Raw genomic sequence first — 15754 nt, 5'->3', positions numbered from 1 at the left:
TGGGAATTAGTTCTAACCCTTGATATTCATACAGTTCTTACAGTACTGAATGCCTTCACAAAGTGTCTTCAGCAGCATAAGAGCTGGCGCTCTCTTCTTTGTGAGACAGTCAGCTCATTATGAATTCTCTGTGTTTGGACGAACTCCTTGATGCTTCTTATCTCTTGATGAAGCCTCTTTGTAACTGACTTCTGGATTCGCCCAAATATCTGTTTTAATGTGGACAGATATTTTTAAAAACACCTAGTGTGGACGTAGCCTAAGGAGTGGATCTCCCTGTATGGCACATGAGGATTCCATGTGGATTGTCTGAAGATCCCTCTATAGCTTTCGTGATGCAGTTGGACTATTCTGTCAACAGCAAGGATGTCTATCACTTACACAGCAGAGCCTGTCATGTTCATCGTGTTCAGAGAGGCTGGTCAAGGACTACATCTGCAGCATGCTACCACCCAAACTGGACCTCCTACAGTTTGCCTACCAACACAACTGATCAACAGATGGCACAATAGCCACTGCTCTACATACCCTCCTTATACATCTGGAGAAGAAGGTTGCCTATATGAGAATGCTGTTCTTGGAGTTCAATTCAGCATTCAACAACATAATTCCATCCAGGCTCAACAGGAAGCTCAGAGATCTCGGCCTTGATTCTGTTTTGTGCAGCTGGATCCTCGACTCCCTGACAGATCACCAGCAGGTGATAGAAGTGGGCTCTTTCACCTCCACCCCTCTTGACTCTCAACATAGGAGCCCCTTTAGGCTGTGTACTAAGTCTCCTTCTTTACTCCCTGTATACCCATGACTGTGTCACCACCCACAGCTCTAATCTGCTAATTAAATTTGCACTACATTGATTGGCCTAATCTCAAACAATAATGAGAAGAAGGGAAGAAGTTATCTCTCTGATACAGTGGTGTCAAGAAAACAACCTCTCCCTCAATGTCGCAAAAACAAAGGAGCTGGTAGTGGATTACAGGAGGAATGGATTATCAGCTAACCCCTATTGACATCAATGGATCTGGGGTTGAGAGGGTATAAACAGCTTTAAGTTCCTTGGTATCCCCATCACCAAGGACCTCGCTTGGTCTGCACAACTGCGCCTCTTTCACCTCAGACGGCTGAGGAAGTTTGGTATGGGCCTCCAAATCCTAAGAACTTTCTACAGGGACACAATTGAGAACATCCTGACTGGCTGCATCACTGCCTGGTATGGGAACTGTGCCTCCCTTAATGCCAGGATTCTGCAGAGAGTGGTGCGGTCAGCATCTGTAGTTGGAACTTCCCATGATTCACGACGTTTTCAAGGATAGTTGTGAAAAAAGGGCCCAAAGGATCATTGGAGACCCAAGTCATCCCAACCACAATCTATTCCAGCTGCTACCATCCGGGAAACGGTACAGCAGCGTAAAAGCCAGGGCCAGCAGGATCCGGAACAGCTTCTTCTACCAGGCCATCATTCTGATTAACTCACTTAACTATCGATTTGAGTGTATTTCTATGTTTCATTGACTGTTCTATTTATTATGAATTATAATAAATTACTATGGTTGCACATTTAGATTTTTACTCCTCATGTATGTGAAGGATGCAAGAAATAAAGTTAGTTCAGTTCAGTCTGAACTGTCAGTTTAGCTGAGAGGTGACTGTGTGGCAAAATTTCGTGAACCCCGAAGAATGAATGAACCCCAAAGCCTCCCTCCCCCCCTTGCCACGCACAAGCAGCAGCAAAGCATCAACACTCCCCCTTCCCTTCCCTTCCCCTCACTTATTCCAGCAGGAAGCTTCAGTGCCCACCACCCACCAAGCAAGCAATAAAAAAGCCCCCAAAGAGAGACCATGATCTGCAGTCCAACAAAAAACCATTGCTCACCCAACAATTTGACATGCCACAGGTGCTTTTCCTTGCTAACAAGGGAGAGGGAGGTGTTACACTTTCCACAGCGAGAGGGGAGACCAACAGTTCGCTGTTTCGATTCATAGTCTGAAGCAATGTTCACTTGAGCTCACATGACTCAAGAACCAGCAGAGTTTCCAGAGTGAGAGACTCCCACAGTTGTTCCAATGTTCCGATCTCCCACAGCACTGCAGTTGACAACACCATTGAAGAATCAGGTCCACAGGGGCTGCACCCAGAAGGTACATGGCTTCCAGACTGCTTCTGGAGATAATCAAAAACAGCTGGTCGGTGAGCTTCAGGAGCAGAAACTCATTGCTGTGAAGAACTGCAGTTAGAGTGCACCTGTAGATCATGGGCTCCAACAGGGCCCCAGCCACCTTGAAAGGAGAAAGAGAAATTAAAGAGAGGAATTTAAGGTGTTTTGCAGATGAGATTGCAGAAGTCACCATATTGGCTCCTCCCCCTAATGCCAATACTTTTGATATATCATTGAGAGAAGTAGTCAGGGACACTCTAATGTGCACATTGGTGAGTCTTTCTGGAGTTCTTTCATGTTCAGTTCCTCAAAGCCTCCAGCTACCAGGCATGCTTTTGTTGTAATTCTTGTTGGGATTTCTTTCTGGGAGCACACCCATCTTGTCGACACTGTATTTTGGCCAATGTCTCTGACTTCCTCAAACATTCCATTATTGCTACTGATTTCATCCTGTTTTGCAGTTTCAAATGACACCTCCTTAGTTACTAGGACATCTTCATCTTTACATTTCTCAGATGATCCAGCCTGACCTATTCTTGGTTCAACATGAAGTCTGTCTAACATGAGATGTTGACTGACTCTGCAGTGCCAGTGACCATGGCTGGTTTTAAGTAATTCAAGTTGTACCAACTTTTGTGTATCCCAGTGGCTTTACATACTCATCCTAAGACTTCAGCTTTGTATGAGATACTAGTATCTTGGTCTACAAATCTTAGAGTTTGTCCTGTTTTAAGACAGAAACTTCCATGTTGTCTTTGCACATAATGATTTCTGTTCAAGCAAGTCTGTTGAGTCCCCAACTGCATTTTCTTTAGCATTATCTGTGCTATTGTTGAGCATCTTTGAGCTGCAATTCCTGTAGCAATGCCTTGCTATGTGACGCTATATCAGGTAAGGGCTTTTCATTTTTTGTGTCATTCTCCATGGCATTCTGATTGCCTTCCATTTGTATTTTACATGGTCACTCTTGTACACTCTTGTATGTTCTTCCATGCCTCATGAAGACAGCAACTCCATCCTGAACAATGACAACTCCAGGACTTTTTCCATTCTGAGCAATCTGTAATGCACTTTGTCCCGTCTCATATTTCTCATCTGCAGGATGGAGCTGTGCCCTAAGTGCTCTTTGAACACTGCTTCGGTGAAAGTTTTCCTTGATGCCTGCAGTGCTAAAATGTGTTTCCCAACCCATTAACTCCTTGTTGTGTTCTCTGGAGCAGGTGGTCTATCAACGAGTACAGAGAGAAGGTTTGGATTCTGGCCAAACACCAGTTGATACGAGCTTTAGCCATGTACATTGTATTCTTCACCATAAGGCCCCAGTCAAGTGCTGTATTCTGATAACAGCCATTGCTTTTCTTTACCTTCAGCGTTATTTCAGTGAGTGTTTGATTGTGTCATTCCGGAAGTCGACTACACCAAGGACTGTGTGCCACTTCTGTCTTTGTTTCAATGTTAAGGTTCTCTGCCATAGCTCTGAATTAATTATTATTATGTTCACCATCATTATCACTCAATTCTTTCCGAGATTGGCCATACACACTTATCCAGGAATAGATGGAGATTTTTTAAACTATCTCTGGGGTCTTTGTGCTTACAATTCTATCAGGACTGAGATGTGTGAACTCGTATCTCCACATCAATAACCACATACTTTGCTGTGATTTATATGGGTCTATGGCTGCTGTTACATTTTGTTCAGATCCTAGTGGCAGACCAACTGCAGGTTTAGGCTTATGCTTTCCAAACTTTAGGCATGTCTCACAGCTATCAATTATCTGCTTTAGAAAGGAAAAATAATCTGTATCTCTGTTTTCTGAACTCCTGCGCAGTTTAACGTCTATCAGTTGAAGCATGTCCAGACTGCTTGAGAAGCTTGAGCAACATTTTGCATTTCTCATCTAGCATTCATGTTCTCTGTGATAGTTAGTACTTCATTCTCACATTGATTCTCAGTAATGCCCAGAGCTGGTGAGCTCAAGAGACACTGACTGTTGAAATATTGTTGCTTGATCTTACCCCAAGTCTATTACTGCCCTTGCTTTCTTCTGCGTAATGGAATAGTCACTGGTACTACCTTCATTTTGATATAAGATTTTGTCTGCCCTAATTTTTTTTAATGGGAATTTTCACTCTTTTAGTGGAATGTACAATCTTTTCAGCTCCAAATTTGAATGCTTTGTAACTGTGGCGTATCTGTGTTCACTTTATGCGCTTCGTTCTAGTTTAGTTCACTTACATAGTTTTCAAGCCATTTTTCTCCACACACTACATATGCATGTTGTATCAATAGTAGCAAATCCTAGAGATCCTGTCATTAAAATCTCTGCATCAGATGTCTCTGCATAAGTAAGTGATTCCTTTTGCAAACAATGTTGTATGACACTCTTCTACATCTTCAGATGTTATTTTCTTCATTTAGCTTAACTTGTTTGGTTCTGTGTGAACAGTTTTTTTGCCTAGTGGCAAGTACTTTAACGAACCGCGTATTTTGATCTCCTGCTGTAATTGTTGAGTGGATTTGTACCAGGTAATGGTACCCTCATCAGGTCACTCTGGGACCTACGCTTGCTACACTTGTTGCTGCACAGTAGGCATATAATTTCCTGATTCAAACTAATTCCGATTGTTGCTGGGATCAGATTAATTGGAAACCATTCTCTGCTACTACCACTGTTAATGCTCAAATGACAAAGGCAAGATTTTCTTTCATTTTATGAGAGAGAGAGAGATTCAGTCTTATGAATTCATTGAAAACAGGTGATCCTCCAATTTGTTTTACATCAACAAATTGGATGAGTTGGTAAGGTAGTACAGTATATTGCTCTTAAGGAAAATATGCATAGTAATTATAGAGGGGATGAATCCTTTTTCAGCCCCACAATTTTGATTTTTGTTTTAGTTCATTGTTGACAGGTTTTGGAATTTTTATTTTGATTTGACATGCACAATATATAGATTAGTTCAAAAAATCCTACTTCAATATATTTTAAATTTAGAAAATGAGACAAACGTGAAAATAGTTTTGGGGGCTGAATACTTTTTCAAGGCACAGTAAATAAATTTAAATCTTGCAGTTGTCTCTGCCTCAGCAGTTTCTTGCAAGCAATGAAGAATTGAAGAAGCTACTATATTTGACTTGCATCCTTCTTGCCTCTAACAGCTAATTGAAGTCACCATCTTTTTTGATAATCAGCTTATCTCCAAAGTTTAATATTGTGCTGGCGGGCTTGGATGTAGATGCCCTTTGTTTAAAATCAAGCCAAACATATTCATTGATTACTCATCTTCATTAAAACGCGTTACCATGTCAGTGACTGCCTAGTTTTAGACAAAAGTGAATCATTTTAATCGTTAATTACTGGTGCCTCTTTTTTTTGTCTTTGGACAGTGGACCATATCACTGCAGGGAGAAAATATTTGTCATTTAAGGCAACCAGAATTACCAATGTAATTTCTGTTGATTCTTTGAAAAACAATTGTGTTGATCAGATTCCTTGTCGCACAATTGGTTGAGATAATTACTGGTCTGTGTTTTGCTGGCAAAAGACTACCTACAAGTATATCAACCCACACCACTCAAAGCCAGTGTTCAGCTGTCTGGGTGTGGTGAATCTGTCTTGCTGACATGAAAAATCTTGGTTTCCAACACAACATGAAAGAAATAAGAACAGGAACTGTTAGAAACACTCTGGAGGTCTGACAGAACAATTAGAAGATAAACCTTTAATGAACAAGACAAAGACCTTCTGTCAGAACTGAGAGGGAGAAACCAAGTTAATTTTATATTGCAGCAAGGATGGGGAAGGAATAGATGTAACAGAATTCTCTAATTAATAGGTTAATGAGGGCTCAAAGCATGAATGAAGGATTATAAAAGCTATGAAGGAATTGGAAATGAAAAGTACATAAATGTAAAAGCTGTAAACTGTAGGAATTTTAGCAGGTAAAGCTGTTGTGAATCATCCATATCTGACATCATGTCAGGTTTCCTTTTTCCATAAGCACTAAAATGGACAGTTTTGATACAAACACATGGATCATTCTTCATTTATGCTTAGTATATCAGATTTATATCAGTATATTGTATCAGTATAGTATATCAGGTTTATAAGTAAGTATAGAAATTAAACATATAATTGACCCCATATTGTCAGTAGTGCAACAGTTGAGCTATTTTCTTTTACTTGGGTAGTGCATGGAAGTCATGCAGAGGCTATATTAGAAATTTCTTAAAAGGATATTAGTTTTGCCATGAATTAAAAATAGAGGCTCTTTTTGTTAAGAGTAGATTAAATGACGGCCAAATGGGAAAGTGTAAACATTTTCCTAAGGGTAAATTTGAGGTAACTGTTCTTGTGGAAAGATAAATAGTTCAGATTGATATTTTCCATATTTGTTATTTCAACATTCTGTTTCAATCTTTCTGCTTTGTAATATTTTACTTCTGAAATGTTTCTTTCTGGAGAATTTCTTTAAAAGGATAAAGTTAATATTAATATGGAGGATTTTTAGAGAAGGGAATGTACTCTAATAACAGTGAATATAGATTGATTTTATTTTTTATCAGATGCTAAACAGGTATATTGGTGCAACAGAATAAAATCAATCCATTTCTAAAACTTAAGTAAAGACACGCGCAGTATTGTTTTCTTCCATCATTTATTAAATTTTAACAGCTTTGAATCAACCCCTGAAATATTGAATTTTACAGCAGTAAATATTGTAACTTTTGTTTCAGACCCTGTCGGTGTACCGGAGGAATACTTGGCAAGGATCGATGTCGAAGTTGATACTCCTGGCCCCAGCAATGTTATTAACAGCATACCACTCTGTTCCAGAGTTGGAATTGTCAGAATACATGCTCCCAAACACCTGCAAGTATGCTGGCATTAATACTTGAAGGAAATATTTTGCTTTGGGTTTTATGACAATGTAGGGTGCAGAGCTTTGCCAAAGTAACATTCATAACCTTTTCCACTTCCACTAGCCCTATTGATCTTTAAGGAAGGAGAGATCAAGTTCAACTAGCATTCATTGTTAAACAGACAATACTGCAGATGTTTGCCACAATGTTGTCTGGATTAAACTGCAAGTGCTCAGAGGTTGGACAAACTAGGGTTGTTTCCTGTGGACCAGTGGAAACAGAGGAGACCTGATAAATTTTATAAAATTGTGAGCTATAGATAGACAGCTGGTATCATTTTCCTTGGGTTCAGAATTACTAATACGAGCAGGCACACATTTTAAGTGAGAGAGGAGAAAATTTAAAAAAGGGTGTGTGGCTTTTTTTTTAACAGCACAGTAGTTGGTGCCAGGTGTGATGGAGGCAGTCATAATAGAGGCAAATAAATATGCAAAGAATTGTGGGGCATGAACCATGGGCAAGCTGAAGGAATTTTTGTGGTTATGTGTCATTAACTAATTTGGACTGTATGGTTTGTTCTTGTGTTGTACTGTTCTGTGTTCTCGTTGTGCAGCATTATTGCTTAATTACAGTTGTGGGTTAGGGTACTGTACATTTTGTAGACCTAAATATCCATATGAACTGTAAATTGAAAGTGGTAGGACATGGAAGTGTGATTAACTATGTATATGTTGCAAAACTGATTAGATGAAGTGTGAGTGTAAACTTGCAAGGACCATAACATGGGTCTGTAAAGGTTTCTGCAAGTATGTAAGAATGCTAGGGGTTTGTGGTTCATGGAAAGGGTACTGGAGTGCAAAAGCAAGGAGGTCTTACTGCAATTTTACAGGAATTTGGGGAGACCACTCTTGGAGTATTGTCTGCAGCCTCTTTTCCTGGGGGGGGAGGTTGGGGGAATGAAACATATTTTTAATGGAAGAAATATGGTTAAGTTCCGGAAAGGTACACAAAATGGGACATTGCTGCATAAGGAGAGATTTGGATCATCATAATTTTGAACACTTCATTCAAGCTCTCCCTCAGCCTCTCTCCATTCCAAAAAAAGCAAACCTAGCAACCAGTGTTTTCTTCTAACTTAAATGCTCAATTGCAAGCAAGATCCTAGTGAACCTCCTCTGCACCCGCTCAAGTGTAACTATGCCCTTTCTCTATGAAAAGTTATTTGCTTGACAAAGCTAATTTGAGGGCTTCTTTTGGGCTAGTTCCTTGTTATCAAACCTTACTTTGTTTCTGGGTCTTCTGAAACTAAATTGCTTGCTTTCTGATGAAACCTGCATTGGAGTATATCAGTGCTACATAGACTGAAATTTTCAATGCTTTTGTATCTAGACGCTTGTCATTTCTGCCGAACCAGGCAAGACAGCTAAACAAATCCTCCCTCTAAAAAATGCTGGAAATATCAGTGCACAGCTAAAGATTCAGGTGAGTTATCAATTTCTTTTCAAACCAATTTTATGAGAGTAATTAAAGATAACCTTAAGTTTCTTCAGTTTTTTTTCTTGGAATAACATGGTGCTCTTTTGCCTTCAGTAGTCATTTTGCTGAAAAACAAGGTGTCATGAGTAAATGAAATATCTCACGTTCACTCCTTTAGTCATGTCAATGCCAATTCTGTGCCAAAATTTGCAAAATGTTAGCATCCAGCTATCTTTATTTCCATGTGTGTTTCTTGTCCAGAATTGACTGTCAAATGTATTGTATTATGAACGGGAACACTATTGTATACACTTCTGAAAACCATTCCAATTTTTCTTTCAATTTAACTGCCGTTTTGTGTATTTTTTCCTTCCACTGGTAAAATAACTGCTATCTGTTTTCTGTGGAAGTAATTCTAGTGGAAGTAATCACAGAATTCTGAAACACTGGAAGAGAGTACTTAGTTTGCTGTGCTAATTCTTTTGTTTGAATGCTAATCCTTATTATCAATTACAGATACGAACTTTAACCTTGGTTGGCCAAGTGCACACTAGTAACAGGTTATTGTCAAAGTCCATGGCTTAAATGTCTTAAGTTAAATTGTTTCTCTATTTTTCTGAAATCCTATTGGCATTGATCCATGTTGTAAGAATTCCATTGTGGAAAATCAAGATCCTGAAATAATCCTTTTTTTACTTGATCTGTGAAATAAATTTTTCCTTTAGGCTGCCAAACCTAGCTTTTTTCTGGCACAGCCAGAAAATATCCTCATTTGCCCTGGAGAAGAATCTGAGATAGTTGTCTCATATACTCCGAAGGATACACAGACTGAAATGCAAAGGTACAACTTTCAATCTTTTTTTGATACCACCGACATTCAAGCTGAGTTGCAAATTCACTTTGTTTCCACACTTCTTTAGTACAGCTTCTGAATTGTGTAGACTTGAACCAATGGGTCAGATGTCACTGCAGCCACCACCTTTAAAATCAATGAATGTATGTCATAAGGCCCCATCAATTTGTCTACCTTTATTTATGGAGCTTTCTCTTGTGCTTTATCCCTTGTATTTAGAATTTTTATGTTCCTTGTTATATGAAATTAACCTATTATCTCTAGGGATATTGATAATCTCCACAATGAAACAATATATAGAAGAATTTACAGTGACAAAGTTCGCATTACCCTGGGTTCTGATGCACCAACTTGGGTAGTAATGTCCTCATAAAGGAAGACTTGCTTGAGTTTGTGGGACAAGAAATGTCCATTATGCATCACTAGTCCAGTAACTTTGTAATTGATTCTCTCTTTGATTTGTCAGTATTTTTGAGTAAAAGATGAAAATGCTTAGTTATATATAGTGGGGGAAGAGAAATATTGCTTTATTTCAGTGATCATTTTTAAGGAGGCTGAGGGGTTACCTTTACATATTTATATCATGAAGGACCCAATGGATGGCTAGTATTTTTCCAGAGCAGGGAAGTCTAAAACTAGAGGAACTAATTTTAAGATGAGAAGGGAAATACATAAAAACTGGTGGGTAGTTTCAATTTTCTGCTAGTTAACTCTTGATTTTAAGACACAAAATGCTGTGGAATGCGGCAGGCCAGGCAGCATCTGTAGGGAGAAGCATTGTCGACGTTTTGGGCCGAGACCCTTCATCAGGACTAACTGAAAGGAAAGATAGTAAGAGATTTGAAAGTAGGAGGGGGAGGGGAAAATGCGAAATGATAGGAGAAGACCGGAGGGGGTGGGTGAAGCTGAGAACCAGAAAGGTGATTGGCAAAAGGTATACAGAGCTAGGGAACAGAAAGGGACATGGGACGGGAGACCTAGGCAGAAAGAAAGGGGGAGGGGAGCACCAGAGGGAGATGGAGAACAGGCAAACAACTAAATATGTCAGGGATGGGGTAAGAAGGGGAGGAGGGGCATTAACGGAAGTTAGAGAAGTCAATGTTCATGCCATCAGGTTGGAGGCTACCCAGCTGGTATATAAGGTGTTGTTCCTCCAACCTGAGTGTGGCTTCATCTTGACAGTAGAGGAGGCCATGGATTGACATATCGGAATGGGAATAGGACGTGGAATTACAATGTGTGTCCACGGGGAGATCCTGCTTTCTCTGGTGGACAGAGTGTAGGTGTTCAGCAAAATGGTCTCCCAGTCTGCGTCAGGTCTCACCAATATATAAAAGGCCACACCGGGAGTACCGGACTCACACCAGCCGACTCACAGGTGAAGTGTCACCTCACCTGAAAGGACTGTCTGGGGCCCTGAATGGTGGTGAGGGAGGAAGTGTAAGGGCAGGTGTAGCACTTGTTCCACTTACAAGGATAAGTGCCAGGAGGGAGATTGGTGGGAAGCGATTGGGGGGGGGGGGGGAATGAATGGACAAGGGAGCCGCGTAGGGAGCAATCCCTGCAGAAAGCAGAAACGGGGGAGGGAAAGATGTGCTTGGTAGTGGGATCCCATTGGAGGTGGCAGAAGTTACGGAGAATTATACGTTGGATCCGGAGACTGGTGGGGTGGTAGGTGAGGACAAGGGGACCCTATCCTGAGTGGGGTGAGGGCAGATGTGCAGGAAATGGGAGAGATGCGTTTGAGAACAGAGTTGATGGTGGAAAAAGGGAAACCCCTTTGTTTAAAAAGGGAAGACATCTCCTTCTTCCTGGAATGAAAAGCCTCCTCCTGAGAGCAGATGCGGCGGAGACGGAGGAATTGCATCATTTTTGCAAGAGACAGGGTGGGAAGAGGAATAGTCCAGGTAGCTGTGAGAGTCTGTAGGATTATAGTAGATATCAGTAGATAGGCCATCTCCAGAGATGGAGACAGAAAGATCAAGAAAGAGGAGGGAGGTGTCAGAAATAGACCAGGTAAATTTGAGGGCAGGGTGAAAGTTGGAGGCAAAGTTAATGAAGTCAATGAGCTCAGCATGTGTGCCAGGCCTGCTGTGTTCCACCAGCATTTTGTGTGTGTTGCTTGAACTTCCAGCATCTGCAGATTTCCTCGTGTCTGATTTTAAGAGTTTACTTTCCTTCTATATTGCTTGTAACAAACATTAGCTGTTTTAAATGTATATTATCTACAGTATTTCACAATTTGAATTTGTAATTATTTTCATTCCACTAGTTATGTTTTTAACTCAGCTGTGTCTTTAAAATAAGTGAACAAATTGTGTATGATTTTTGAGGATAAAGTCATTGGAAATGCTAAGAATTGTTATCTTTTTAGCCATTTGGCTATTCTAGTTCAGCCTTTTGGTCCCCAGTATGAAGTTGGCTTAAAAGGAGTGCTTTGGAAACCTGAATCCTATCAATCCGTCTCTTCATCCTCAAGCTCCTCATTGGAGATACCTCCAATTCTGTCCAACAAGCAATTTATATCATGGGGAGGAGTTTCCCTTGGAAGAACAGTGTAAGTTCCATTCTCTGACTTCTCCGGTGAAAGGTGCTGCCAAATAATGGTTATAAATGTTTGTACCATTATTTCCAACTACATCAAGGTGATGGGGTAATTCTTATATTTTTAATATAGCGTTCGGCATGGACTAGAAGGGCAGAGATGGCCTGTTAACGTGCTGTAATTGTTATATGGTTAATATTTTTCATAAGATAAGATGTAGCTGTTGGGAAAATTTTGAGAGCTACTAGTTGCATTCCCTCCACTTACTTCCCTGTAATATAGTCTCTGTCATTAACTGCACCTTGATCTTCCTGCCACCCAACTACACTAAAAGTGACCAATTAACCTACCAATCAGTATGTCATCCCACTATCAGTAAAATAGCTTTTAAAAATGCCTCTTCTAATTAACCAGTTTGCATATTTTCTCAGTGCACTGTTCTTTTTCAACTTACAGTCATCAGAAACTTGTACTTAGAAATAATTCTTCAACTGTTGCACAGCAGTTGCGCCTGTTGATCAAAGGTCAAGATCAGGACTGCTTTCAGGTAAATGGTACTTCTAATTCTGTAATGTAATTTGCATATAGAAATACAAAATAATTACTATGCCCTAGAGATCCTGTTTTCAAGGAGATCAATTTTCAAACTGTCATATTTTGTTCTCATTGTCATTATAGATGATAACCTCTTGCCTTTGTGACTTTAAAATACTTAAATTGTGTGAGTTCAGGCAGTGTATTTTTAATCTTCCTTGTTAGAAAATTGATGCAGTTTGGGAGGAAATTAGCATGATTATCAAATTTATTTGGTCAGAATTCAGGAGCAAAATGTTCCGGTGAGGAAGAAAGATCAGAATGACCAGGTTCAGGTACCTCAGATGATGAAAGATGTAATTTTAGTCAAAAATGAAATGGAAGCTTCCCCCAGCCTAGGTGGGGGAAGCAACAGTGGCCGTGCTTCTGGCACAGAGTCTGGCCCTGTGGCTCAGAAGGGTAAGGAAAGGAAGAGGAAGGCAGTAGTGATAGGGGACTCTATAGTCAGGGGTCAGACAGGCGATTCTGTGGACGCAGGAAAGGAACACAGATGGTAGTTTGCCTCCCAGGTGCCAGGGTCTGGGATGTTTCTGATTGCGTCCAAGGTATCCTGCAGTGGGAGGGAGAACAGCCAGAGGTCGTGGTACATATTGGTACCAATGACATAGATAGGAAAAGAGAAGAGGTCCTGAAAGAAGACTACAGGGAGTTAGGAAGGAAGTTGAAAAGCAGGACCTTAAAGGTAGTAATCTCAGGATTACTGCCTGTGCCATGCGACAGTGAGAATAGGAATAGAATGAAGTGGATAAATGCGTGGCTGAGGGAATGGAGCAGGAGGCAGGGATTCAGATTTCTGGATCATTGGGACCTCTTTTGGGGCGGGTGTGACCTGTACAAAAAGAACGGGTTGCTCTTGAATCCCAGGGGGACCAATATCCTGGCGGGCAAGTTTGACAGAGCTGTTGGGGAGGGTTTAAACTAGTTTGGCAGGGAGGTGGGAATCAGAATGTGAGTGCAGAGGTTAAGGTAGAAGGAAAAGGGCATGATGCTAAGAGTTCTGAGTTGATGAGGAAGGACAGGCAGAGGACATAATTGTAGCCAGGTAAAGGTGTTGAAGTGTGTACATTTCAATGCTAGGAATATTAGGAACAAGGAGGATGAACTTGGAGCATTAGTACGTGGAACTACGATGTTGTGGCTGTTATTGAAACTTGGTTGGAGGAAGGGCAGGATTGAATGATGCAGGTCCCGGGGTTCAGGTGTTTTAAAAGGAATAGGATGGGAGGTAGAAAAGGGGGGGGGGGGGAGTGGCATTGCTGGTCAGGGATAGTGTCACGGCTATAGAAAGGGAGGATGCTGCAGAGGGAGTGTCCATGGAGTCAGTCTGGATGGAAGTCAGAAATAGGAAGGGATCAATCACTGTGCTGGGAGTAGTCTATAGGCCCCCAAATAGCCCTCGGGACACCGAGGAGCAGATAAGCAGGCAAATTTTAGAATGGTGCACAAAATACAGGGTAGTCGTTATGGCTGATTGAGCTGGGTTCAGGATAGGTTTGTCCCACTGAGGCAAGATAAAAATGGTAGGAAAAGGGAACCGTGGCTGATGAAACACGTGAGGCAGCTCGTCAAGAGGAAAAAGGAAGCATATGTTAGATATAAGAAGTAGGAGAGGCTCATGAGAAATGTAGGGTAGCCAGGAAGGAGCTAAAGAAAGGATTTAGGAGAGCTCGAAGGGGGCACGAGAAGGCCTTGGGTATGTAGGATTAAGGAGAACCCCAAGGTGTTCTATGTGTATATGAAAAACAGGAGGATGACGAGAACGAAGGTGGGGCCGGTTAAAGGATAAAGAGAGCAACATGTGCCTGGAGGCGGAGGATGTTGGGGAGGTTCTAAATGAATACTTTGCTTTAGTATTCACTAGTGAAAAGGATCTTGATCAGGGTGAGCTCGAAATAGAACAGGCCTGTGTGCTGGACAATGTGGAGATTACAGAAGAAGTAGTGCTGGATCATCTTAAAAACATTAAGATTGATAAATCCCCAGGGCCGGATATGATACACCCCAGATTGTTGTGGGAATTGAGAGAAGAGATCGCTGGAGCATTAGCTATGATCTTTGAATCCTCTTTGGCTGCAGGGGAAGTGCCAGAGGATTGGAGAATGGCAAATGTAGTTCCCTTGTTTTAAAAAAGGTAATAAGGAGAAACCTGGGAACTATAGACTGGTGAGTCATGTCGGTGGTCTGCAAACTACTGGTAAGGATTCTTAAGGACAGGATCTATGAGCATTTGGAGAAGTACAGTCTACTCATGGATAGTCAACATGGCTTTGTGAAGGGAAGATCGTGCCTCACGAGCCTGATTGAGTTCTTTGAAGAGGTAACAAAAGAAATTGATGAGGGTAGGGCAGTGGATGTGATCTACATGGACTTTAGCAAAGCATTTGACAAGGTCCCTCACGAAAGACTCATCCAGAAAGTCATGAGGCATGGGATAAGTGAGCTGGGTTGGATAAAAAATTGGCTTAAAGGAAGAAAGCAGAGGGTAGTTGCAGAAGAAAAATATTCTGCCTGGAGGTCAATGACTAGTGGAGTGCCGCAGGGACCTGTCCTGGGACCCCTGCTATTTGTGATTTTTATTAATGACCTGGATGTAGAGGTGGAAGGATGGGTGAGTAAGTTTGCAGATGACATGAAGATTGGAGGAGTTGTGGATGGAGCTACCGGTTGTCGAAGGTTACAAGAGGATATAGACAGGCTGCAGAATTGGGCAGAAAAATGGTAGATGGAGTTCAATCCGAATAAGTGTGAGGTGATGCATTTTGGAAGGACAAACCAGAAGACTGGGGACAGTTACTTAAGAGTGTGGATGAACAAAGGGACCTTGGGTTCAAATCCATACATCCCTCAAGGTCGCTGCGCAGGTTGAGAGGGTAGTTAAGAAGGCCTTGGGATGCTAGACTTCATTAACAGGGGGATTGAGTTCAAGAGTAGAGAGGTCGTGTTGCAACTCTACAAATCTCTGGTGAGACCGCACTTACAGTATCGTGTTCAATTCTGGTCACCTCATTATAGGAAGGATGTGAAAGTTATGGAGAGGGTGCAGAGGAGATTTACCAGGATGTTGCCTGGTTTGGAGAACAGGTCAGATGAAGCAAGGCTAGAAGAGCTGGGACTTTTTGGAGCGTAGAAGAATGAGGGGGACTTGATAGAGGTCTGCAAGATTATGAGAGGCATAGATAGGGTGGATAGTCAGTACCTGTTTCCCAGGGCACCAATAGCAAACACCAGAGGGCATATATACAAAATTAAGGGAGGGAAGTTTA

General features: G+C 41.3%; 1 protein-coding gene across 7 annotated transcripts in view; it reads left to right on the top strand.

The window, feature by feature from the left end:
- Window positions 1–15754, top strand: part of cep192 (centrosomal protein 192) — a 187988-nt gene that overhangs the window by 107853 nt on the left and 64381 nt on the right. For all 7 annotated transcript variants that reach the window (XM_059976704.1, XM_059976688.1, XM_059976683.1 and 4 more), the window contains 5 exons: window positions 6898–7037; window positions 8413–8505; window positions 9225–9340; window positions 11727–11909; window positions 12354–12444. In XM_059976704.1, the coding sequence (XP_059832687.1) occupies window positions 6898–7037; window positions 8413–8505; window positions 9225–9340; window positions 11727–11909; window positions 12354–12444 (623 nt within the window). The remainder of the gene's footprint in view (window positions 1–6897; window positions 7038–8412; window positions 8506–9224; window positions 9341–11726; window positions 11910–12353; window positions 12445–15754) is intronic.

This window comes from Hypanus sabinus, chromosome 1 (genome assembly GCF_030144855.1).
Source record: "Hypanus sabinus isolate sHypSab1 chromosome 1, sHypSab1.hap1, whole genome shotgun sequence".
NCBI lineage: Eukaryota > Metazoa > Chordata > Chondrichthyes > Myliobatiformes > Dasyatidae > Hypanus > Hypanus sabinus.
Note: the sequence above shows the minus strand (reverse complement) of the source record. Positions and strands in the feature narration are given on the sequence as shown.